The sequence below is a fragment of the Panthera pardus genome, unplaced genomic scaffold, assembly GCF_024362965.1.
Source record: "Panthera pardus isolate Hobbes unplaced genomic scaffold, ASM2436296v1 HiC_scaffold_20, whole genome shotgun sequence".
NCBI classification, from domain to species: Eukaryota; Metazoa; Chordata; class Mammalia; order Carnivora; family Felidae; genus Panthera; species Panthera pardus.
This window is the reverse complement of record NW_026526766.1, coordinates 59,743,928-59,770,227: the sequence shown is the minus strand read 5'-3', so window position 1 is coordinate 59,770,227 and position 26,300 is coordinate 59,743,928. Positions and strand designations below refer to the sequence as shown.

The window sequence follows — 26,300 nt, the reverse complement described above, 5'->3', positions numbered from 1 at the left end:
TCCTTTGGATCACCTTCCATCTTGTCATCCCGCCTGTCCCCTCAGGGTAGAACCTCAGTGACATGGCACGCCCCACCCCCCACCCCCCCAGTCCCTTCCCTCTTAAGAACTGTCTCTCATCTGTCCCACCTCTCACTCCATCACCTCTCTTCTGATTGAGGCCCCACCATTTTGTGGCTGTATTATCATAACTGTGTAATCACTGCTGTCCTGGCCCCAGTCTCTTCCTACCCTCCCCCCACCAGCATTCAGCACAGAGCAGCCAGAAAGATCTTTCTGGAAATGCAGATCTGAAAACATCACTCCTGTGCTCAGTCGGGCTTTCATCCATTTGTTTGTTCAACATTTATCAAGTAGCTGCTTCCCGGGCCAGCTGTGGGTGGGGTGGTGGTAGAGGGAGTAGGGGAGTGGGGGAGATGGGGGAAGAGCGGGGCGGGGGGACACAGCAGGGAACACAGAGTCTGTCAGGGGAGAGAGATGCTGGGCAGGTACCCACACGATTGAAAACATAAGCACAGACTATACGTGTTGTAAAGGAAAAGTTCAGGGTGTTCTGGGGAGAAAAGAGCAGAGGGATTTGGAATAGGAGGGATGTGTAGTGTTGGCCAAGTTAAGAGAAGGGAGGCAGAACATTCTGGGCAGGCAGAGGGGATGGTGGGAAAGCCCTCAAGCTCACGGACTGGAAGGCTAGGGAGGGAAGGGGAAGCAGAAGATGGACAGAGCTGAGTCGGACACGTGTTGAACCACAGCACACCCCCACTCATTAAGCACTTGCTCTGGGTCAGAGAATACATCGTACCCCAGTGACTCTCACTTTCGTTGCACATTGGAATCACTGGGGAATCTTTGGAAACTCCTGATGCCCCGGCTTACCCCAGACCAATTAAACCACAGTCCCTAGGGGTGAGGCCAGGCATCTGCCTTTTTCAAGGCTCCCTAGGTGGTTTCAGTGGGCAGCCCAAGCTTGAAAACTGCCTGAAACCATCCCCCTGAATCCTCACAACAACCCTATGGAGGAGATTTAATTCAAACAGGCAAAGGTCGGATCCTGTGGCATCTTCTAGGGTGAGGTAAGGAGTTTGGAGGTCTTTCCCTAGGTGTGGCCTGGAAGCCACTTGGGGGGAGGTCTTGGCAGGCACTGAGACAGCCCGACTTGGGTTCTGGAGTGTTACTCTGGCTGTGTGTGGAGGATGGACTACAGAGGGAGGGAAGGACACGGGGACCATGAGGCTTTGCAGCCACCGGGTGGGAGGATGGTGGCCTGTGACACCAGAGCCTGGCTTCACTGGCTCTCCCTGGGCTGGCAACTTCAATGGCCTTGTCCCTCGCCCACACTCTTTCTGCTTTGGTGACACAAATGGTCACAGCTCAGAAGATTCTCCTGCTTCTGCCAATGCCGTCCCCTCTACTGGCAATTCTCTCTCCATGTGCCATGTGCGCAGCTGAAATGTCCCCAGTAGAGTTGCTAGATTTAGCAAATAAAAATACAGGACACCCAGTTGAATTGGAATTTCAGATAAGCAATAAATAATATTTTAGTACAAGTATGTCCCATTCAGTATTTGGAATCTACTTCTATTTAAAACTGATTTCATTGTGTATCTGAAATTCAAATCCAGCAGAGCATCCTGTATTTGACCTCACAACTCTACCTTCTCCTCCTTTAAGACTTGGAATAACGCTTCTTCCCTCAGGAAGGCTTCCTGGATTCCTCGCTTGCCCTCTCTAGTTCTCCCGCAGCACCCAGTGTCCTTATCACAGTGTAGTCTACACAGCTTTACAGATAGCCGGGTGTGTGCACGCTTCCTCTACTGGACTTTGGGTTTCTAGAAGTCAGGGAAGAATATTATCTCCCTTCTGCTCCTCCAGAATACAGTATTTGATAAATATTTGATGTTTTTTTTTAAATTCCCCCAGCTACTTCATTAGACATACCTTCTTTCTAGTGAGAGAGACAGCATGAGAGCCCTTGGTGAAGGGTCAGGAGACCCAAGTTCCGGTCCTGACTATGCCCCTGATTCTGTGTGACTTTGGGCAAAGGTCCCAAGCCCTCTCTGGGCTTCAGCCTCCTCTGTACAATGAGGGGTGAGGTAGGACCACTGGTTCTCTATCCTGGCTGCACTTACAAATCGCCTGGGAGCTTCAAGACAATATTGGTGCTCCTCCTGGACCAGCTGATCTGAATCTCTGTAGATATATTTTTAATCTCCTTGCATAATTTGATGCTCAGTGGGGGCTGAGAACCACAGGATGAGAGGATCTCAAAGCCCTTCTGTTTCTCACATTCTAAGAGTCTTCTCTGCTAAAATTAGATTCTCCTGCTCGTCACTGAGGAGAACGAGTAGGAAGAGAGGCATCTGCATTTTTTAGAGCTTTCTGGGCTTTAATTTAGGCTGCTTCTACGAGGGCAGTGGGGGCCAAGGCCTGAGTCAGCGGCAGGGGGTCGGATCACCTGAAGCCACCTTCTGGAGCTGCTTTTCCAACTCCCATGGGATGTGGGGGAAGCTCATGATGGTTCTGGGCTGCTGCTGGGACCCCGGTTTGGGAAAACAGTTTGGAAAGTTTGCTAAGAATCACAGGACAGATGTAACCTCACATGGCTGGCTGGTCTTGCTGAGAGGTATAGAGTGGTGGGAAACGGAAAATGCACTTTGCACTCCATGCCAGCTTCCTGTAATGGTCCAGAAAGGGGGCAGGAAGGTTACAAGGAAGTGCCAGGGGACAGAGGCAAGAGACCCGGGCTCCAGGCTGGGCCTTTGGCACTCATTTGCTGGGTAATCTTGTCCAGGACACTTCTACTTTTTGGGCCTCAGTTTTCTCACCTGTAAAGGGGACTATGTTTGAATGCTAATCTCTTACCTTCACATAGGACTTAACAGCCACACAACATCTCATCTTTCTATCCTGTTTGATTTTTACAGCAAGCACCCAGGGTGGGTGGCCCCACGCTTTTCCAGCAGGCTCAAGAGGGAAACAGTTTGTCAAAGCCTATTTGGTAAGGACCCTCCCGGCTTCTGACTGAGTAGTCCCACCCACTCCTCCACCAACTAGGTCATCAGCAGTTCCAAAGTTCTAAAATTTCCCCTCCATGTCAGAATTCTAAGGACAGATAACATGTATTCTAGGAGGTGATATATATGTCAATAGCAGTCCTCAGAAGAAATAAAACCATTTTGCAGTTCAGAGGAAATTAGGTTTCCAAGAAGGAAGGAAGGGAAGGAGGGAAGGAAGGAAGGAAGAAGGGAGGGAGGAAAGAAGGAGGGAGGGAGGGAGGGAGGAAGGGATGGGGGAGGGACAGAGGAAGGAGCAGGGAGGGGTGAAGCAAAATCTCCATTGCTGAGCAGAAGGCTTGGTGGCTCTGATCCCTTCGGCCTGCCCTAGGCACCAAATGGTGATTATCCCCCTGCTTGATTTTGCACACTCATGTCACAAGAAGTGAATGATGGAGGAAAATAGCACATCAACATTGCCTGCTGCTTCATTCTTTGTAGATATTGGCAAGGCTGAATTTAGCACTGGGGAACTTGATTTTTTTTTTTTTAAAAGACCAGATCTTCCTCAAAACTCAAAAAGGACTATTTTTGAACTCTGAAAAAGAACATCGAGTTCTCTTTCCTCTTCTGCCTTGGCAGGGCTCACTCAGTTGTAATTCCATTTAGGATGAGAGAGATCGCAGCACACATCCTGGGCCTCTCCAGCTGCCAACCGCTTGTCTGGCTCTGGGCTGACAGCAGGAAGGTGTTTTCCTGCATCTTAGAAACAGATGGAAGAAGCCTGGCCCAGGACTTGGGTGTGGTTAAACTGCTCCTGGATAAGCCACACCCTGACCCTCACAGAATGTGAGGAAACCTGGTGCCTAAGGACATGAGAGTACCCCAGAAGGCGGGGTGGAGGGGGGGTGGGGGGGGTGGGGGGCCGGCGAAGACTATCTCTGAGCTGGGGGTGCCAACTGCCCGTGGAGGGGGGGTGGCTTGGGACTGGCCCTTCTGAAGGGTGGGTCTCTTACCCCAATTCCTTTTTGGGTCCTGCCCCACCTGAAGGATCCCTAAAGGTGAGCCAGGATCACATCCCTGACTGGGGAGGGGAGGCACTGATAATGCCAAGTGCTTGCAGCTGACTCCCAGTGGCCTCTGAGCTACAACCCAACGCCACACGCCAAGAACTTAGCACTGTCAGCTGCTCAGCACCCTGTGGTAACACCTCTCTTGTTGAAATTTATGTTTCTGGTCTGTGCTCATCACATCCTGGGTCCCCCAAGGGCAGAGCCTCTTTCTGATTCATCCTAGCAAACGGCAGCTTGATCATGCACGTCGACTCAGTGTGTGAATGAACGAATGCATGAATGGTTCACAGGCAAGAAAACAAACGGACACGTGCGAGCTCACAGGCTCTGCCTTACTCGCGCCACACCTGGGTCAGCGTGGCACGTGTGCTGGGTGTCCTGTGACATCATCCAGACGCTGCCGAACATCCAGCCTGCTGCATGTGCACCAGGCAAGCCGTTCAGACGGGCCTGCTGCTTCCCCAGCTCAGAGAGGTGGTAGCTTCTCTCTCTCCTGCTGTGTCCCAGCCTGGGACACATCTCCCCCACTGCCCCTAGTTCACCCCTGCTCTCCCTGCTCCTGGCTCTGCTTCAGCCTCTCCCCTCCTCTCCCCTGGCCCCACCACCTAACCAAGCCTCCTCCTTGCACTCTGTCCTTTTTCTGTACGACACTCACTCTCACCTGTCACTTCTTTGGGGCCTAAGTATTTGTTTAACATCAGCTCCGCGAGGGCAAGAACCAGCTGTTTGCTTACGCTTCTCACCAGGGTTCGTCCAGGGCCTGGCACACCGTGGGAAAACCCTGGATAAATGACTGCTGGGTATGTGAATGAGTGAGTAGAAACTAAGTTAATGGAAAGCTCTGCCTGGGGGTGGAATCTCCAAGACTAGAGATGCCCCGCAGACCCCATGCCCTCATCTCCTTACTTGTCTTTCTCTGCTGAGTCATCTGCACCCATGGCTCCAGCAACCCCATCTTTGAGAAAGGAGCTGAACCCCCAGCATCAGTCCAAAGTGGGTTTGCCGCACTGGACACTCAACAAGGTCCTGCCTCCACCTTCCGTGGCGTTTTTGACTAGACCCCTGGCAAAGCGGTCTCCCCGAAGCCCCTCAGCTTTCTGGTGCCTCAGGCCTGAATGCCTGTTGTCCTCTGGACATCTTGATTTCTTGGCCTCTGATCCAGCACTTGAAACAGCAGTACCACAGACACAGCTCCCGGCTCCACCTTAGCCCTTGGACCTACCTGGAGCCTCCCTCCTATATCCCCTGTCCTCTGAACACCACCACCTCTCTGCCTAAACCCCTGCTTTCATCTGGCTTCTCCCAATACTTCCCTCAGCCCCATTGACCCTGAGGGGTCCATGCCTTCAAGTGTCATATAGAGGCTTTTCTAATGTGCCCGCCCCCACAAGCCGGCTTCATGGGATTTGGCCGTGTAGCCCCTCTTGCCCCTCCTCTGTGTCCACCTCCCCTACAGAGGAGGGTTTCATCCAGGTCGCGCTGGATGGTGCTGCTAACAGGATGAAGCTGCCTGATTTCAAGCCCCACGGGCAAGGCATTTCATGTCACTGTGTCTCCTTTCTCCATCCACCAAACAGGGACAACAGTAAAACTTACTTCTTAGGATTGTTGTGGTCAATAAACGCAGCGAGGTATTAGACGCAATCCCCATAGCACCTGGGGTATAGGGATGGGGTGGGGGGGTCAACAAATATTCAGTCCTTCCTTCCCCAGAGACACTGCCGCCTTTCATAGGGCTAATGTACAGGGACAGGCGCCCAAGGTTAGCCAGTTGACACTGGTGTTGACTTACAGCTCCCCATCTCCTCTCCGGACAACGGAAGGGTATGGTATCATGAGCAGATAATAATAATTAGCCACGCCAACAAAAATAAAAGAGAAATCGTTTCAAGAAATCAACACAGAAACTTAGAGCAATATTGCAGTTCTATTTTGGCACAGGAACTGGCGGTTCTGACAGCGGAGTCATTTGATAATCCCTCTGAGCTGCCTAATGAGGCCAGTGACATCACGGAGGGTGATCGGAGGGGAAAGATTGGGATAAAAACAGCTCCAGGGTGAGTCAGTGGGGGAGATGCCGGACCTCCCTGCTGCACAGGTTAACTGGAAGTCAGGGGGACCCCCGATCGGGGAAATAGATGGAATAGATGGAAAAACTTGGAAATAGGTGAGCATAATGAGGAATCGAATCCGATTTTGGGGGCTTTTGACAAAACAAATCTTGAACTGGAAAGCAAACCAGTTAAGTTCCCCAAGTTAAGTGTTCCGTTTCCATCTGGGTGAAATACTCACTGCCTCAGTACTCGATTGCGTACTTTCTCTCTCAGCCCTGACGCCCTTCAAGCCACTGTCCTGTGTCCTTTCCTCAATGTTCTGCCTCCTGAGGAAATGGTTGTTTGGACTCAGAATCTACACGTTGACTCTCCCCATCATTCATTCCTTGGGTCACTGCAACCTGGCTTTGGCCACCAGACCCACCGGGGTCACCCCTCATGCATACAGAGACTTCTCACTGCCCATCCCCTCATGGTTCCGCTACAGATGAGAGGCACGCCCTTGCTGTTCCCCAGCACAAATGCCACCAGGACTCACGCACAACACCCACGAGGAGCCGGAGGGTGTGAGGAGGCAGAAGACAGCTGCAGCCTGCCGAGTCCCCTAGCACTGCGGCCTCACTTGACCTCTGGCCTCACACAGCCCTGGGTCTCCCAGCCAGCCCGAACCCTCATTCTGTCTCCCTAGTTCTCGCCAACCCCCATTGTGACTAGCTTTGCCCCATTTCCACGCATCTGTCAAAGGCTTCTAAGGTAGCCAGGGCTACTTGCCTCCAGAGCCCCAGGCCCCCACTCAGTCATGCTTTCTGCCTGGAGCTGGGCAATGCTAATGAGGTCCACATCCGCATGCTAATGACACCACAAAGATTGCAACAGGACCTCCTCGTGGCATTACGGCATTACGGAAGGCTTTCAAGTCTACCTGTCCCCACCTAGGTGACCTCAAACTCCAAAGGTCCCAAATAGAGCATAGTATGAGCTGGGGTCACCTGCAAGCCAAGGTGAGAGGGCTCAGGAGAAACCAAATCTGCCAACACCTTGGACTGCTAACCTTCAGAACTGTGAGAAAATAAATTGTTGTTTAAGCCACCCAACCTGTGGTATTTTGCATCACAGCCCGAGCAGACTAATACACCCACCTTTATTAATGGCACCAGCATCCACTTTAGTCCCTGAAGCCAGAAATCTGGAACCTTCCTTGACTCCTCCCCCAACCTCACTGTCACAGCCAGATTGTCACAGTTGACTCTCTATCTTTCTTTCCCATTTCCACTTGCCTCGAGTCTCTTCTCACCCCATCTACCCTCCTGTCATTATCTGGGAGGCAGTTAGCAGCTCCCAAGTCTCCCCTGTTACCCCCCAGGCCAGGGAGCACAACTGCGGTGGGCCCGCAGGGTGTTTGCCGAGTCCGATCCCCTGTGGGGCTAGGACTCAGGGCACACAGGGCAGGGACTAGACTGTAATAAGGAGACAAGCGTGGTGAAGGGCTCTGAATATCAAATCACCTTCTGGAGCTTTAGGGGTTGTTTGTGAAGATCATATGGAAACACACGTGGAGATGGACGGTGCTGTACAAATATGTGATGCGGGGGTGGGCTTCCCAAAGTCTGGTTCTCTGAGCCATGCAAAGTTGTAAAGTTAAATGACTTTGCTCCAGGCCTTTGTGAGCCTCCCAAACTTGAGAGGTCTGCACCCTCTGTCTGTCCCCCTCTGTTTTCTCTTCCTGGGCGGGGGGGGGGGGGGGGGGAGGTGGGGGTTGGGCAGGATTTGATGCAGGGGCTGGTAAAGGACCTATGCTTGGCCTTCCCTGGGATGCTTCCATATCTCTCTGGGATGGGTTCTCATGGATCTGCGGAGTGATGGGTTTGGGTGGTTTTATTTCTATTTTCCTCATTTTGGTTTTGATAATGGGTTCCTGTCTTAATACTCGTGGTCTCCTCTAGTCCTTTGTAGAAACAGAGAGTGTGTTCATGTGAAATAAACTGTCCAAGGCTCTCTGCAGATGCAGGCCAAACCCTTCTAGAAGACATGGGGAAGGTTCCAGAAAGGCTGTTACCTGCAATGTCACAGAGTTCTGCATCTGAGGCATTTGCCAACGCTTCCTCCAGCTCTGGCTCCAGCGTCACACTTTCCAGCACAGGATCCATTGGCTTCTGCTTGGGGACCCAGACCTTTCCTGCAAACACACGGGTGTCCGTTACAGGGCGTGCGGCTGCGCTGGGGCATCCTCTGGTGATGGTGCCGGGTGGACTGTCCCACAACCCTGTGGACCCCTCTGTGCTGAGACTTGCTTGAGGTTTCCCCTTTGGGAACCCAGTGCCAAACTTCTCCAGAGAACAGGAATCAAAGATCTCCAACCAGAGCACCTCTCACATTTGAAATGAATAACTTTAAAACTTGGTCAGACCAGACTGCTTGCTATTGAAAACATTGGTCATTAGGGAAAACAACCTGTAAGTCGGAAAGAGATACAAAAGAAAACTTTTATAGACTGTCAGGGTCTAGGGTATCCTACCCAAGGGGTCTGATGTGAGAACAATTTAGAAGCATATCTAAACAAAATGCATTCAGATTATTAAAAGAATAGGGAGCAAAAAGGTATCCTTGCCTCATGCGACATTATATTTTTTAAGGTGTCAGATGCATGACTGGACGAGGAAGCAAAAAGGCACACACCAGGATGTGTGTCACTTTACTGACCACTAACAGGGATTGCTGAAGAAAGCTGGGGCGTCCATATGATGGAGTTCTTGCAGTTAGTATAAAGGATGGTGGAGATGTTCACTCACTAAGAAGGATATGCCTAAGACATAATGTGTGAAACAGCAAGTCTGTGACAGAGCATGAGCAATTTAATTCCATGTAAGAAAATTGCGTTTTATCTATTCATCCATCCATTCATTCATGCATGCACTAGATATTTATTGGATGCTTCCTGAGTGCCAGGAACCTTTCTAGGGGTCAGGGGCGGGGCAGCACTGAACAATTTATAATTTAGTGAAAGGAGACAGGTGAGAAATAAACATGCAAAGATATCACACGGTATTAGGCATTGTGGAAGAAAATAAAGCAGAGTAAAAGACTACGCAACTCCAGGCTGGGGTGCAGGTGAGGAGGACGCTGCTCTTTTGCGTAGGTGGTCAGGCCTCACTGAGATGATGGCCTAGGAGCTGGGACCTGACAGACGGAGGAAAGGAGCCCTGAAAATCAGTTGCAAGACAAGGGTGCCTGCCTTTACTGCTACCGTTCAACATTGCACTGAAGGTTCTAGTCAGAGCAAACGGACAAGAAAAAACATGGCATCCAGACTGGAAAGGAAGAAGTAACGTTCTCTCTGTTTGTAGATGACATGATCTAATATGTAGAAAACCCTAAAGATTAAACAAAACACTGTTGAGGACTAATAAACACTGTTAGGGCTACCTTACAGGGTACAAGATCAATGCACACAAATGAGCGGTGTTTCTGCTCAGCGGTGATGAGCAATCTGAAAGGGCATTTAGCAAAACAATTTCACCTACAATAGCATCCAGATGAATAAAATGCTTAGAAATAAATTTGACCAAGGATCTAAAGGATTTGTGCATGGAATGCCAGAAAACATTGCTGAAAGAAAGGAAAGAAAACCTAAATAAATAGAAAAATATCCCGAGTTCGTGGATTGGGAGACAATATTAAGATGGCAATATTGCCCAAAGCAATCTCCAGATTCAATGAAACCCTTATCAAAATTCCAAAGGCCTTTTTTTATTTTTACAAAAATAGAAAAGCCAATCCTCAAATTCATATGGAATCGCAAAAGGTCCCAAACATACAAAACAATCTTGAAGGAAACACAGCTGGAGGGCTCAGACTCTCTTATTTCAAAACTTACTATGAATTTAAACCATGTGGCACTGACAAGGATAGACATGCAAACAATGGGATAGGATTGAGAGTCCAAAAATGAACCCATATACCCATGGCAAATTGACTTCTGACACGGATGACAAGCCCGTTCAATGGGGGAAAGAGCAGTTTCTTCCAGAAGTGGTGATGGGGCCGGACATCAGCATGCAAAGGATGAAGCTGTACCCCTATCTCACACCATATACAAAAATGAACTGAAAATGGATCAATGACTCAAACATAATACTTAAAACTATAAAACTCTTAGAGGAAAACATAGGCATAAATCCTCATGACCTTAGACCTTGGTAACATATTCTTAGATGTGACAACAAAAGAAAAAAATAGATCAACTGGACTTGATCCAAATTTACCACTTTTGTCCATCAAAGGACATTATCAGGGAAGTGAAAAAAATCCTATATTTGATAGCATCTAGTATCTAGAAGATATTTAAAAAATTTACAATTAACACCAAAAACAACCCAATTTAACCCAGAGGACTTAAAGACATTTCTACAAAGAGGACGTGCATATGGCCAAAAAGTACCTGTAAAGATACTTAACATAAATGGTCCTTAGGGAAATGCAGATCGAGTAACGATGAGATACCACTTCACACCCATAAGAACAGCTACAATAAAACCAGAATCAAAAACCAAAATGGAAAATGACAAGTGTTGGCAAGGATCTGTATGTTGCTGGTGGCCATGTAAAACGGTGCAAACATAGAATTACCATGTGATCCAGGAATCCACTCCTAGACATCAACCCAAAAGAACTGAAAACAGGTACTCAAACAATTTTCTGTACAGGAATGTTCATAGTAACACTAATCACAACAGCCCCAAAGTGGAAACAACCGAAATGTTCATCAGTGGATGAATGGATAAACAAATTGTGTAATATTATTCGGTCAGAAAAGGGAATGAGTGAGTCTCAAAAACAATATGCTGTGTGAAAGAAGCCAGACACACAAAATCACATATTAATATGATTTGATTCATAGGAAATATCCAGGATAGGTAAATCCATAGAAATAGACAGGTGGTTGCCAGGGGCTGGGGGGAGCAGAGAATGGGGAGTAACTGCTTATTGGGCACAGGGTTTTATTTTGGAGTGATGAAAATGTGTTGGGTCTACATAGAGATGGTTGCACAGCATTGTGGGTGTAATAAATGCCACTGAATTGTTCACTTTAAAATGGTTGATTTAGTGGGGGGCGCCTGAGTGGCTCAACTGGTTAAGCGTCCGACTTCGGCTCAGGTCATGCTTTCACAGTTCGTGAATTCGAGCCCCATGTTGGGCTTTGCACTGACAGTGCGGAGCCTGCTTGGGATTCTCTCTCTCTCTCTCTCTCTCTCTCTCTCTCTCTCTCTCTCTCTCTCTCCCTCCCTCCCTCCCTCCCTCCCCTACTCTCTCTATGTCTCCAAATAAATAAATAAACTTGAAATAAAACCTCAACAGCTTTAAAAAAAAAAAGGTTAATTTTGGGGGCACCTGGGTAACTCGGTCAGTTCAGTATCTGACTCTTGATTCCAGCTCAGGTCATGATCTCGTGGTTCATGGGATCAAGCCTGTGTCAACACAGAACCTGCTTGGGATTTTTTCTCTTTTCTCTCTCTACCCCTCCCCTGTTTGTTCGTTCTCTCTCTCACTCTCTCAAAATAAATAAATAAATAAACTTAAAAATATATACAATGCTTAATTTTATGTTATATGAATTTTACCTCAATTTTTTAAAAAACCCTGCTCAGTTTGGCTATTGATGGAGAGTCTCCAGTAGGGGGACAAGCAAGAATGGGAGCCAGGGGCTGGTGAGGAGGCTCCTGCAATAGTCAGGGCCAGAGATGATGGGGACTTGGACCAGGGTTGTAATGGTAGCAGTGGGGAGGGGTGGGCAGCACAGAGAGAAAAGTCCAGAAGAATATTCACTAAAATGGGATCAGTGCCTATTCGCTCAGTAGAGAGAATCACTTTGAGTTACTTTATTGTTTAAATTGTTTATAGCAAAAATCAATTACATATTTGAGCAGAACATATAACAAGGTCATCTGGGGGGGAAATGCATCATAACCTCCACCAGAGGTGGATCTGGAAAAGGGCAAAATATGCAAAGAAAACAAAATGGTTAAAAAGAAAATCTACTGTAAAAATGACAGATGGAATGAGTAGGATGGTCATCCAATAAATGTGTAAGACCTGTGGTTTCTCACACCCTGGCAGCAGGTGCCTCCAGAAAGGGCAGTGGCTCTAAGACACAAGAGGGACTTGGACTTCTTCCCTTCCTTCATCTTACTAGTTGGAATGCAGATGTGATGACTGGAACTTCAGCAGCCAGATGGACCATGAGCACAAGGACATATTGCAGGGAAGGCAGAATGAAAAACTGGAAAAGGGTCTTGATTGCTAATGCCAGGGAAGATGCCTTGCTAGCCCAGAATGCCTAAACCTGCAGCTAAGCGAAAGAAAAACCTTTATCTAAGTTTGTCTCATTTTATTTTACTTTTTTCCTCGGCAGTCAAATCTAATTCTGCACGGACAACTCAATATAATTCTGCATTAAAGATATCATGTATGAAGCTCTATTCTGATCCTCACCACTTGAGTAAGAGTGAATGAGAGTCCAGGTTCCTCAGGACTTTGCACCGTTTCATGGCTCTTACCACATTCTGTTGGGTCTTGTGGAGACTGGGGTGCTGTTTCCCCTCAACCTTGACTGGTTTTAGGCCTGGCGTTGGGTAAATAAATGCTCAGTGAGGGCTGGACACCATGGCCCTAAGTCTTCCTGTTACAGCCAGAAAGTCTCCTTCCCCACACTCTCTACTGAGACCTGTACTTACTCAGCCTACAAAGACTCCAACAATCATCATGTAAATACTTTATGATGATAATGATGCTGGTTGTGGTGGTGATGATGATAAATCTCTTAGGCATGTCATTCTATGGAAATAGAATAGATTCTAGGTACCTTCCTTGGGCCAGTGTACTTTTTCCTGAAGGCAATCAGGCTCTGGGAGTCTGGAGAGCTGTTCCTGGCTCCATACCATTCCAGCATTCCATGGAGGGGCAGCAGGATTGGTTTGCCCAGATTCCCTTTCCCACCCTCCACCCCCACCTCCAATCTCCAGCTCCTTCCCTCAGAGGGAGGTGGGCACGGGGACAATGACTCACCAGCAGTCCACCCAGCTGTGCTGCAGACTCTCACAGCCTCAGTTTCCTTTCTTTTTAAGTTTATTTATTTATTTGTTGAGATAAAGAGAGAGGGAGAAAGAGAGAGAGAGAATGCATGCATGTGAGAACAAGTAAGGGAGGGGCAGAGACCGAGGAGGAGAGAGAGAAGCCCAAGCAAGCTCTGCGCTCTGTGGAGCCCCACATGGGGACCGAACTCATGAACCATGAGATCATGACCTGAGCTGAAATCAAGAGTCAGACGCTTAACTGACTGAGCCACCCAGGTGCCCAGGTTCTCCATTTTTCAAATGTACAGGTGGGAAAATGGGAGTTTTAAGTCCCCCGCAAATCCTGATATTCTATTATCTTTATTTGCTGCACAGAAATCACTCCTCACAGCACAAGCACCTTGCTTAAAAACCTCTCATGCCCTCACTCTCAGGGGGGTATACTTGGCCCTTAGGGTCAAGACCTCCTTCCTCTGCCACCCCTCCAGGGTGCCTCAGACCACACAATCCTCTCCACGTCCGTAATCCAGATGCCCCTTGGGCTTCCCTGACCTTCCAAGTTTTCCATAAAATCTGGACCAAGCTCCAAGTCCACGTTTGTGATGCCAAAGTCCTCCCCATGATGCTACTTCTGTTGGCTTTTTCATTTGATTATTTATCACACAACAGGGATACAGAGATAAAAGCCACAGACGTGGACCCTTGGCTCATCATGTTTACAACCTTGGGGGTGGGGGGAATGGAAGACACTGAAAATGAACCATTACACAATTAATTAATTAGAATTAATGCTTTTATTCAACAGATGCTTATTAGGTGCCTACCACATGCTAGCGTTTACTAGGTGTAGACGTAATGATGAACAAAACAGATGCGGCCCTCATACTTGTGCGGCTTATATTCAAAGGAAGTAGCCCACAAGATTCATTGTAATTTATTTGATTTTAACTCACTCATTCAGCAACTCTCTGCTGAGCCCTACTGGATACCAGGCCCTGTCCTGGGTGCTGGGGGTACTGGGTGAGCAAAACCAGTCTGAGCCTGAGTGCCTGCCCTCATGGGGCTTATAGCCAGTGGGAGAGACAAGTGACACACGACAGGAAAATTATAAAATGGAAATTGCTATGAAGGACACACCCACAGGCTCCTGAGATAGAGAGCAACCAAGGGAGGAGCTGAAGGGACTACATGTCCTAAACAGGATGGACAGGAAAGGCTTCCCTGAAAGAGGAGACAGTATAGTTGAGACCAAAAGGGTAATAATAGCTGGTACTTACACAGCATTTGCTATGGGCCAGGGGCTAAGTGCTTTATATATATCTTAACTCATAACAACTTTGTCAGCTTGGTAATACTATTTTCCACATTCCCATTTCACAGAGGAGGAAACGGAGGCATGGCAGATTCAAAAATGTACTCAAGCTCACACAGCTAGTAAGTGGTAGTGTCAGAATTGCAACCAGACTACATGTAGCTCCGGGCTATTTCTAAGCATTAAGCCTCTTATAAGGGAGGAAGAGCCAGCTATGAAGACAGCATGGAGCCAGACAGCAGGAGCAGCGGTCCAGGCAAAAGGAGTACATGCAAAGGTCCTGAGGTGGAAAAGATCTTGGAATGCATGAGGAATAGAAGGAGGCCTGTGGGGCAGCAGTGGGGCAAGCGAGGGCAGACACAATATGAGGACAGCAGAATGGTTTGGAGAGCAAAGGGAAGTCCTAAAAGGGTTGGACAGTCAGGGAGTGCCTCTCTGTTCCCCAGTCTTCTAAATGACTTGCCTTAGGATGGGGCAGAGAGTCTTAAAGGGACAGATAAAGGAGGGGATGCAGGTGCCAGAGAAAGGAACACAGCAGAAAGAGCACGGATAGTTAGGGTACAGCTAGGTTATCTCATTCCCAATTTGCATAGGACGAGCCTTGTGTAGGCCTTATGCCCGGATATCATGATTAATAGTTTCCTCTTTCATTTTCAAAGGTGCCTAGGTTTGTATGAGAAATGATCAGACACCCTGATTAAAGGGGGTTTAGGGGAAAGCTTTGCTGGGCTGGTAGAGATCACTCTTTCCTCAGTTTACCCAAAACTTCACTACATCCACACCATGCATTGCTGCTTTTGGTGTTGGTTTTGTGAATTTGGTCCAGGCAGGCATGTGGGCAAGAAGGCCCAGTCACATGTGGCTCAGCAGAGGGCCTGGCACGTAATTGGCACTCAATGATGCATGGGGAGCGATATATTCATAAGAACAACATTATTCAGTACCTCGCTTTTCCCCTGTGTAGGGGACCAGATCTTCTCGGTCTTTAAACTCCTTTGCTTGCTTTTCCAAGTGATCCAAGAGCTCCTCCCTTTTAAAGGGGCCCGTGGGCGCCTTGGTGGTCTGATCCTTCTGCCTCAGGCCTGCGGGCAGCAGTGCATTCTACAGTGGAGGTTGTGGGGCCGGGGGACATACACAGAGAGAGAGAACGAAAGAGAAAGAGAGTGGTCAGCTGCTGAAGACTTGCATTTCTCCCAAAATTCGTCATTGAACAGTGGGATCTTAGAGCCCAGCAAATCGATCCAGGTCGCTCATTTACACGTGAGGAATCTGACACCCAGGAGGGGCAGGGACTTGCTCAAGGTCACCCTGCAGACGAGGGGCATAGCTAGGCTGGGACTCAGGTCTCTTAATGGTCCAGAGTCTCTAAACCTGCAATGTTTCCAAAGGCAAGGGGGTAAGGAGGCAGCCGACATGGGGCTGAGCAGAGAGGGGCTCTCCAAGAGCATCTGTGAGTGTGAGTCTGATTAGGTTGGCATTTGGATGCAGGAGGATCGTTCCAGCTATTGTGTGTACAGTGGCTGGGGAAAGAAGCCCGAGGGGCTTGAGTTAGGGCCCTGGATGCAGTATGAGGCGAGAAGCGACAGACTCAATAACCAAGCGGCAGGGTGGGGGGGGGGGAGGCTCAGCAGGGGTGGGTGAGGCGTGCTTTGGGGCTGTATCCCTGGACGGCCCTCCCCGGCTGCTTTCCACCCTCCTGACAGGCTGTGTTCCTGCCTCTCTGTTAAATATTTTGAATGTCGCCCTTGGAGATGGGTCTCTCAGGAAAGATAGCATCAACCAATCAACGTGTTCCTTCTTCAAACATGGTTAGGCTTCTAGGTGTGGGCTAGAATTAGGGTAGATTTGAGTCACACAGGCTTCGCTCACCTCAGCCCCCAGGACCTTGGAGATTCAAAGAAGTTCAGGGTTGCAAGGATGATTAGAGGTTGTCGAGGGCACACACCTTCCCTTCAAGGGGAAACTGAGGCCCGGAGCAAGGAAAGATTTGCCCAAGGAGTTTCAGGGGCAGATCTAGAACAAAAACCAGGGCCCTTCTCTAGATACGGGGGGAGGAGGGCAGTCTTCATTTCCAAATCATTGCTCTCTCCCTACCCCCTTTCATTTGGGAACGTGGTGGAGGATACTTGCAAGGCAGAGGTGAGGGGAGCCTCACCTCACTTCTTGCCGCACCCCCACACTGGCTAATCTGGAGAGCCATCCCACCTCCAATCTCTGTACCATCAAAATGCATAGCTTCAGCCACACCAGATCCTTTTGCAAGCCCCCCTCTGAGAGGGGATGATACCAGGTTTACGAAGACGGCTGTGTGCCTGGCACACCGAGAGCTAAAGCTTGGGAGGGCAATACTGCCGCTTAACTGCAGTGTGGTTTTTCACAAGATGTTTTCCCACTGTTGACAGCGTGCTCCAGTCAGACACTGGCTGCAAATGGACTCGGGCTGTGAGTCAGCAACAACATCTGGGAGTCGGAGCATGTGATGAGAGGATGGCCAGTAGGTAGGAAATCAAGCCGTGACTGATTTGGGGGTGAACATCAGGAACACAAGAGATGCCACGGACACCCCAGTCTCCCTCAAGCGGTAGTCCTTGGGTACCGTCCACCATGACACGTGGGACGGATGAGGCCCACAGGGGAGGCAGGCTTCTGAGGACACATCCTGGGTGAGCTGTGTGTCCACTCCCTCTCCCCCGCGTTGGGCCACTCATGGCGACTCAAGTGAGAGAGAGAACAGCCCAACTGTCCTGCAAACCTCCATCTGTGATTATCCACGGTGAGCAAGACAAAGTCTCTGTGACGTGCCTGCACCTCACAGGTGACCCCCATCAGGCTTACGCCCAGGCCTGAGGCAGTGCTGGCTCCTGTTCTTTAGTCCTGGGCAGGTCACCTGATCTCACCGGGCCTCCATTTCTAGGGCTGTAAGATGTGAGTAATGAGAGCTGCTCTCTTGGAACTGTTGAGGAAGTTAAATGAGATAATGCATGAGGAGTGCTTAGCTCACTGCCAAGCACTCCCAAAGTACTACTTATAATCAGGTGAAATACATTTTCCCAGGAGACTGGTTACCCAAATACGTATATTGAAATGGAGATGTATTATCCAAACATACCTCAAAATTCAGAAAATGAAGATGTACAAATATAAAATGAAGTAAGCACTGAAAGCAAGTGTTTTCCCAATGATCCCCAACCAAGATGACCTGATAGATTTCTGTCACTGTAAAGGGTTTTGACGGCAGTAAGGTGCTGGGGCACATGCTGTCCCCTAAGGGCTCAGTGCTAGGAGAAACCCACCAGGCTGTAACTGAGGGGGAAAGAGTTTGCCAACTCACATCATTTTGGAATATATCTGATAGAGGCCACTGACTTACTTAAAGTAGGGTCTCTTAACCTTGGCGTAATTCACATTTTGGGCTGGGTGATTCCTTGTCGTGGGAGCTGTCCTATGCACTGCCAACTGTTCACCAGCATCTGTGTCCTCTACCTCATGGATGCCAGTAGCACCTCACTTCCACGATGTGACAGCCACAAATATCTCCAAACATTGCCAGATGTCCCCTGGGTAGCAAAATCACCCCTAATTGAGAACCACTGTTTTCCTTTTTTTTTTTAAAGTTTATTTATTTATTTTTGAGGGAAAGAAAGAGAGCACAAGCCGAGGAGGGACAGAGAAAGAGCGAGAGAGAGAATTCCAAGCAGGCTCCACACTGTTAGCACAGAGCCCGATGTGGGGCTCAATCCCACCAACTGTGAGACCATGACCTGAGCTGAAATAAGAGTTGGACACTTAACCGACTGAGCCACGCAGGTGCCCTGAGAACCACTGTTAAACTGAAGCCCATATCATTGCAATAGGGAAATAAAGGTGTTTTCAACGTCCTTTAAAAATACTACTTATATAGCATGTTAAAGTATGGCTTCATTTATTTACATCTTTACTGAAAGCAGTTGGTTTTTTAAGAAATAAAAACATCAGGGGTGACAGGGTGGTTCAGTTGGTTAAGCATCCAACTCTTGATTTCAGCTTAGGACATGATCTCACTGTTCATGAGATAGAGCCTCTTATTGGGCTCTGTGCTGACAGCATGGAGCCTGCCTGGGATTCTCTCTCTTCCTCTCTCTCTGCCCCTACCCTGCTTGTGCATGTATGTATACACACACACACACACACTCTCTCTCTCTCTCTCTCAAAATAAAATAAATAAAATAAAATAAAAGAAACAAAAACATCAAAGGCCTTTTCTCACAATTCTTAGCTTACTGGATTTTAAAAGTAAATATTGAGAATATCATCCTCTTTAGGAGTTAAAGTTTCCCCCCCCCCATTAAATGGTACATTTAATAAAACATAACATGGTATTCAATTAAAACCAAACACAAGTGAAATAAGTCATACAGAGAAAGACAGATACCATATGTTTTCACTCTTATGTGGATCCTGAGAAACTTAACAGAAGACCATGGGGGAGGGGAAGAGGAAAAAAAAAAGAGAGGGAAGGAGGCAAACCATGAGAGACTCTTAAAAACTGAGAATAAACTGAGGGTTGATAGGGGGTAGGAGGGAGGGGAAAGTGTGTGATGGGCATTGAGGAGGACACCTGTTGGGATGAGAGCTGGGTATTGTATGGAAACCAATTTGACAATAAATTTCATATTAAAAAAAAATAAAGCTAAATGGAAAAAAAAACAAAAAACCAAACATAGTTGCATATTTTAAAACTCCTGGTTATTTCTCATTTTAACTTGTTTTCAAAAATTGGCATGTGACCTCACATGATATACTAAACTTAAGTCCAAATGGATCAAAGATCTAAACGTAAGAGCTAAGACCATAAATTTTTTAGAAGAAAACAGGCATAAATCTCTGTGACTCTGGATTAGGCAATGGTTTCTTGGATATGTTACTAAAACAATAAACAACAAAAGAAAAAAGTCGATAAATTGGCTTCATCAAAATAAAAAATGTTCATGTTTCAAAGGAGACTATCAAGGATATGAAAAGACAACCCACTGGGAGAAAAGTTTTACAAGTCATCTATCTGATGAGGGTCTAGTATCCAGAATACGTAAAGATCTCTTACAACTCAAAATATAAGACAAATAAACCAATTTTAAAATGGGCAAATGATCTGAATAGACATTTCTCTAAGAGAGACACAAAAATGGCCAATACACATAAAAAAGATGCTCAACCCTATTAGCCATCAGGGAAATGCAAATGAAGCCCAGAACGAGACACTACTTCAGACCCACCAGAATGATTATAATAAAAAAGACAGGGGCACCTGGGTGGCTCAGTCGGTTAAGCTAAGTTTCTGACTTTGGCTCAGGTCATGATCTCGCGGTTCACGAGTTTGAGTCCCACGTCAGCCTCTGTGCTGACAGGTCAGAGCCTGGAGCCTGCTTCGGATTCTGTGTCTCCCCCTCTCTGCCCCTCCCCTATTCATGCTCTCTCTCTGTCTCTTGATAATAAATGTTAAAAAAATAAAATAAAAGACAGATAATCACAAGTGTTGGTGAGGATGTGGTGAGAGTGACACCCTCATGCACTGCTAGTGGGAATGAAAAATGGTGTGGCCACTTTGGAAAACAGTCTGGCAGTTTCTCAAAAGCTTACACATAGTTATCATATAGTGCAACAATCCCACTCTAGGTAAATACCCAAGAGAAATGAAAGCAGATGTCCATACAAAAACTTATAAATGAACTTCATATATTATTCAGAATAGCCAAGAAGTTGAAACAACTCAAATGTCCATCAAGTGATGAATAGATAAGCAGAATGCAGTACATCCACACGACAATACTATTTGGTGATAAAACAAAACAAAACAAAACAAAACAAAAAGTAGTACTGACATATGCCACCACATAGACGAAACCTTGAAAACATGATGCTAAGTGGAAGAAGCCAGTCACAATGGACCACAGTACCTGAATCCATTTATATGAAGTGTCCAGAATAGTCAAATCTATAGACACAGGAAGTAGATTAGTGGTTGCCTCAAGCTGGGGAGGCTGGAGAGAAATAAATAGGGAGTGAGAGCTAATGGGCATGGGTTTGTTAGGTGATGAAATTGTTCTAAAATTGATTGTGCTGATGTTTGTATAACTCTGTGAATACACTAAAAAACACCGATTTGTACATTTCAAATGGGAGAATTTTATAGCATGTGAATTATATCTCAAATAAAGCTGTTATTTATAAATGGCATACGTTATCTAGGGAAAAATTAGAAAAGTGGCTAATGCAGTAGCTAACTAAATGGTCACGGACCACCAAGGGCAGAAGGCTCTTCGTGTGCCAGTGGTCAGCAGTGATGCTGAGACTGGCCAGGCTGGAGCTGGCAAAATTTAAAATGGAGTCCTGTTTGATGATGTGATAAGCCTCACCAGGTAAATTAGTCATTGAGAAGTTAAATGGGTAAGAAAATACTGCCTTGGATGTCTCAGGACTCTTAAAACCTAAAACTGAGTCTCAGACCCAAGCTATCCAACAGGGAAGGTAAATACTACAACCATTTTCTTGGTGGCTCTGACTAGGAGAGTTATTTTGTGAACAGGTATATGTAGAGATGTATCTTTCATTCTTGTACTGCTTGTTCATTCAATAAATATCTGTGGGTATTATGTATCCAGGTTGCTAACAGGCAGGGACAGGACCCCGCAAAGAGATATCTAGTTTGGAGCAACTGGGGAGGGGGCAGGTAGATGGGGGAGGTGAATTGAGAGGAAAGTCTCAACTCCTGCATGTATGGAAAACTCTGCATTGCTTTGGTTTTCAAGTTAATCAAGATCCTAAAAGGAGGTCTATTTCACTGAATAGCAGAGAACGTCTATCACTCGCCTCCACATTGCCTGTTAAGGTTGTATACTTCCACACTGCCCGCGGTAACTGGAACCTCTAACTTTGAAAGAATTTGTCTCGTTCTCCTCACCTTAAAGTGTGTACAGGGTTAATCTGCTGGGCAGGTCCTTCTTTGTAGTAACTTCAAAGGGAAGCATCAGTGTGGCTTCTCCAGGGCAGTGATCAATTAATTCTGAATTAGGGGAATAGGTATTTACATGCACACACCACACATGTATCTCCACTCCAAAGACAGGTTGGTTAGGGATGAGATTTTCTTTGGGAGACAACCTTGTTAGGTAGGACTCAAATCATGTCTTCATGTCCTTACAGTTGGAAATGTACTCCTATGAGGAGGGCGGCTCTCTGATCTTAGGCTAAAATTACATCTGGTAGTTGCTTGTAGGGTGATGGGGTCTGTGGCACACTACAGTGCCTCTACACTACTCAACTCCAGAGAATTATTGCCATGTAAGAATATGGGTGACACCATTATATCTGCTCATCTTTATGTGGAAGCTCTTGGTTTTTAAATATTGGCACAAAATCCAAATATTTTAAAAACAATGTTCAGGTCAAATAAAACACATCTGCAGTCCAGACCAAGTCCGTGGGCTACTGCATTTTGCCATGTCTGACCTAAGGTTCCCATCAGACTAGAATTCAGTGTAGAGAAGGTCACGATATTCATTCATTTATCTGATAAATATTTACCTGAGTGTCTTGCCCATGTCAGGTTTTGGGCTAGAGGAAGAAAGAAGTGTGTGTGTGTGTGTGTGTGTGTGTGTGTGTGTGTGTGTGTGTGTGAGTTTTAAATTTAGTGGTTTAAAATTTTTTAAAAACACATGAAAAGTTTAATATGTTTTTGGAAAAATCACAAGGGAAAAAAATTAGGCAATCTCTTTCGGTGTTTCCCTACTCTTGGGTTTTTAAATGGTGACTTCCTTCTAAATGTTGTAAAATTAAAACTCAGATGTGCAGCTTGACAGGTTAACATCTTAATTTAACTTTCACACCCACACTCTGGGGTCCAGTTGTCCACAGGACAATGGAAACTTTGCTGTATCCTTAAATGTGCTGTTAGGAGCTCTAACACCCTGCCAACAGGTGCCCGTAAGGCCACATATCAAATATCTGCACAATTATCATTGCTATAGATAGTTAGAGCTATGTCAGAAGCCATTCCAGCCAGGACCACTGTGGGCTTGTTGAGATGTGCACACATGTACAACGTGTAGGCAACACAGGCACACAACACACACACACACCACACACACACACACACACACAATGTATTGAAAGGATCGTGGATTTCTGGCAGCTCAGTGCTGCAAAGCTCTAAGAGAGACTCTGGGCCAATTCTTTCATTTCCACTGAGGACACTGAGGCACAGAAAAAGCCAGGAAGCCTGAGTTCATATACGGATGACACTGTATTAGCATACCCAAGAAGCAGTATGACTATTTCCAGACTGGTGACTAATCATACATAAATTGTCCCCTAATCTGATTCTTCACGGCAACAAAAAAACAAGCAGTTTTATCACTTTTCTTAAATAAATCAGCTTGTATCTAAAGACAAGGGAATGTTAAAGGTGCCCCCACCTTTAACTCCAGCTCCAGGAGACCTGGATTCCTGTTCTGTGATTGAACCACAACACGACTCCTCAGAAGAGGACAGGTCATGTGGTACAATCTCTACTGCATACTGGGAGCAGCCGGCTGAGGGTCAGGAAGGGGAAGGGCCTAGCTTGAGGTCATATGCTGGACTGACAGCCTAAGACTCTTGACTTCCAAGCCACAGAAAATGTTCCACCCCACCTGATAGCCTTCCTCTAGGAACAGATCCCGGAAACCAGATGTGGTGCCATATGAGAACCAGTTTTCCTCTCCAAGTGTTAGAAAGCCAGAGCTCACCTCCTTATCAAACTAGTCTCGTTTTGCAGATGGAGAAACTGAGGCCCAGAAGCATGGAGTTACAGTCCTGGGGGAAGAGTGAAACCCGGGAGGCTGAACTTTGCAAAATGCCTACTGACTTCTCTCCTTCACCCCATTTTAAACGACCTAACCCTGTCCTAGATGGCCCCCCTCCCTCCCCTTCCACCACATCTGCAAGACCAACATTTTATAGGCCAGTCACCCAATTACAAGGTATCTGGCCACAGAATATCTTTTTAACTGGACTTGAGGACTTTTATTTTCCAGTTATCTCCCAGGTATGTTTCCCCTTGTATAAAATGAGGCCCTCTAGCTCCTCGGGGCCTGGATGATATAGAGCACTCTGCCTCTGCATTCCTGACCAGTGACTTCTAGATCCCACTAGAAATCATTCAGTGGGGCTTCAACAGAGCTCTCTTGTCTGGTGGGGGGGGGCGGGGAGGAGGACTTAACCTGAGAGTGTAGAAGGGTGCCACAACACTCATATCCCAGGCACAGAGGGGACAAGCAGGGTCCAAACCTTTAAGTGCCCCCTCCTCTTCGAACATATTCCCACCCCAACACACTCTGGGCATCTTCCCCCCTTCTCTTGCTCTCCAGAAAGATCCAGGCCTTTGGCTCCGCTGCCTTGACCTTGCTACGGGACCGGTGAAACCCAATAGTTGCTACTTCCCCCGGTTAACTTTTTAGGGCATTAGTGCTGACATTCAAAGGCACGTTTGTGGCCAAGTCCATTTGTGGTGGGGCTTATTGGTCCTAACAGCACATTTATCTCGCTCTGGTGTTCATGGCACAAGGTGGGCCAAACCTTCCCTTCCCCCATGTTCTGATCCTCCTTTTCTGACTCACATTCAAGAAAAATCTTCCACGTTCCCTGCTGTGCTGGGCCCTGGGCATCCTGAGACAATGAATGCGTGATTCTGCTCCACCGGGGCTCACAGCTAGAGGGGAGACACATGTCCATGTGTGAGCAATTGTACTCAGCTTCTTGGAGGAGGTGGTTCCTGAGCTCAGTGAGTCCCAGTGGACCAGGCAGGAAAAAGGCAGGTGAGGAGGACAGAGGAGAGGGTCTTACAGGGGACAGAAAGCACATTACAGACGAGGGTGTGGCGGGACGAGGGGGCGTGGCCTGCTAGGGGAAGGAGTCTGGGTGAGTCTGAAGCTGCAGCATTCTGAAGTGTCTGCATCCTGTGCAGACCATCCCCCATCAACTGTCATGCCTCCAAGTGGGACCATCAGAGCTGCCTCCTGGCTGGCTTCCCTGCCTCACGCCTCTCCCTCTCCTTTCCCCTCCCGCCAGCCAGACAGACCCCCCCAACATCAACGTCTGTGTCATTCCTCAGTACTCTCACAACTGCTCAGTGTCTCCACTAACCTCCAGAATCACCAACATATTCATCAGCCAGGTACAGAGAACTTCTCATGATTTGACCCCAACACACTCTTGTCCTCAAGTGTTCCCTGTTCCAGCCTCTCTGGGCTGCTCCACATTCCACGGCCGCGCCCTGCTCTCACATCACCATGCCTGTGCTCAGGCTGTGCCCTCTGCCTGGCATTCCCCTCCACCTACGCCCCTGAATTTGTCTTTTAAAGCCCTTCCCTCGGGCACCCTGCTCGGCCTTTGCAGTGCTCCCCACATCGATCCGGTAATTCTCTGCCCAAACTCTCCTAGGCTTCCTGCCAGTGCTTATGCAATGCTCATCGTATTCTGTCTTGGAGCCCATCTATGCTGGATCTCTCCCTGGGGAGACAGAGTGCCCCTCAGGGGCCAGCTGCGATGTATATTTGTCTTCTCTGCATCCCCAACACCAAGCACTGTGCGCTAAGAAAATGTACTCTGAATAGTCCAGAGTCATACAACACTCTGCTCCAGCTCGGGAATGATGGTATCGCCCATACACCCTTCGGGTCAACATCACACCTGCTGCCCCAAGCAGGGTTGGGGGTAGGGGGATACATGAGAGGTGCCAGGGTGGGGGTGTCCAGGATGGGGTTCACCCACTGACGGGGATTTTGGGAAATGCCAAACTGCCCTTTTTGTGATGTTTTCTTTAAGGGCCTGGATTTGGTTAATTTCCTGCCAACTTTTTTTTTTTTTTAATGTTTATTTATTTTTGAGAGAGACAGAGACAGAATGTGAGTGGGTTGGGACAGAGAGAGAGGGAGACACAGAATCTGAAACAGGCTCCAGGCTCTGAGCTGTCACACAGAGCCCGACGCGGGGCTCAAACTCACAAGCTGCGAGATCATGACCTGAGCTGAAGTCGGATGCTCAACCGACTGAGCCACCCAGGCGCCCCAATTTCCTGCCAACTTTTCTCACTCTGCCTCAGAGCCTTAGGCAGAGCAGGACATTAGGCCATCAAACTGGCAAACTCACAGTGACAGACTCCAAACAGTACCCGATATCATGTCTCCCCTTCTTTGGTAATAAAAGCACTCTACTCTTAGAGCTGAGCAGAAAGCCACTCGGATTAAAGACTACTTTTCCCAGGCCCCCTTGCAGGTAGGTTGATCCACAGAACTCAGCCCTGGTCCATGAGAAGGGTCTAACGGTGATTTCCAGTAACCTTCCTTAAAAGGCACTTACATAATGGCTTTTCTCCTTTCCTTTTTCTCCCCCTTCCCTCTATTCCGATGCCTTGTGTGCAGCTATCACGGCCGCCACCCCGGACCGTGAGGATGAAGACTACACCCCAGGGATGGCCAGAGACGAGCTGGATGGAATCTGGGACGCTGGGAAGTTTGGGGAGCTGAGCTCCATACCAGCACTAAACTGCCCACTTCTGGACTTGTACTTGAGGGGTAAATAAACCACTGTTCAAGTAGTGTTATTTTGAGTCTCTTATACTCGTAGCCAAACTGCCTCCTACCTGACAACCTAGGTTCTCATCCCAGGGCTGTGAGGCCGCAAGAAGTGTGCTGGTGCTCTCTGGCTTTGGATCCTCCTTCTCTAAAATGAAGTTCAAAAGCCCTATTAGCGTCATACTGCAGAATAAAGGTGTGAACTCCATACAG

The 26,300-nt window shown here is 47.5% G+C and overlaps 1 protein-coding gene across 1 annotated transcript in view; it reads right to left on the bottom strand.

The window, feature by feature from the left end:
* TMOD1 (tropomodulin 1) overlaps positions 1-26,300 on the bottom strand; it is an 86,324-nt gene that overhangs the window by 29,524 nt on the left and 30,500 nt on the right. The window contains exons 3-4 of the mRNA XM_019454414.2: positions 15,444-15,600; positions 8,174-8,293 (exon numbers count right to left, since the gene is read on the bottom strand). Of these exons, the coding sequence (XP_019309959.1) occupies positions 8,174-8,293; positions 15,444-15,600 (277 nt within the window). The remainder of the gene's footprint in view (positions 1-8,173; positions 8,294-15,443; positions 15,601-26,300) is intronic.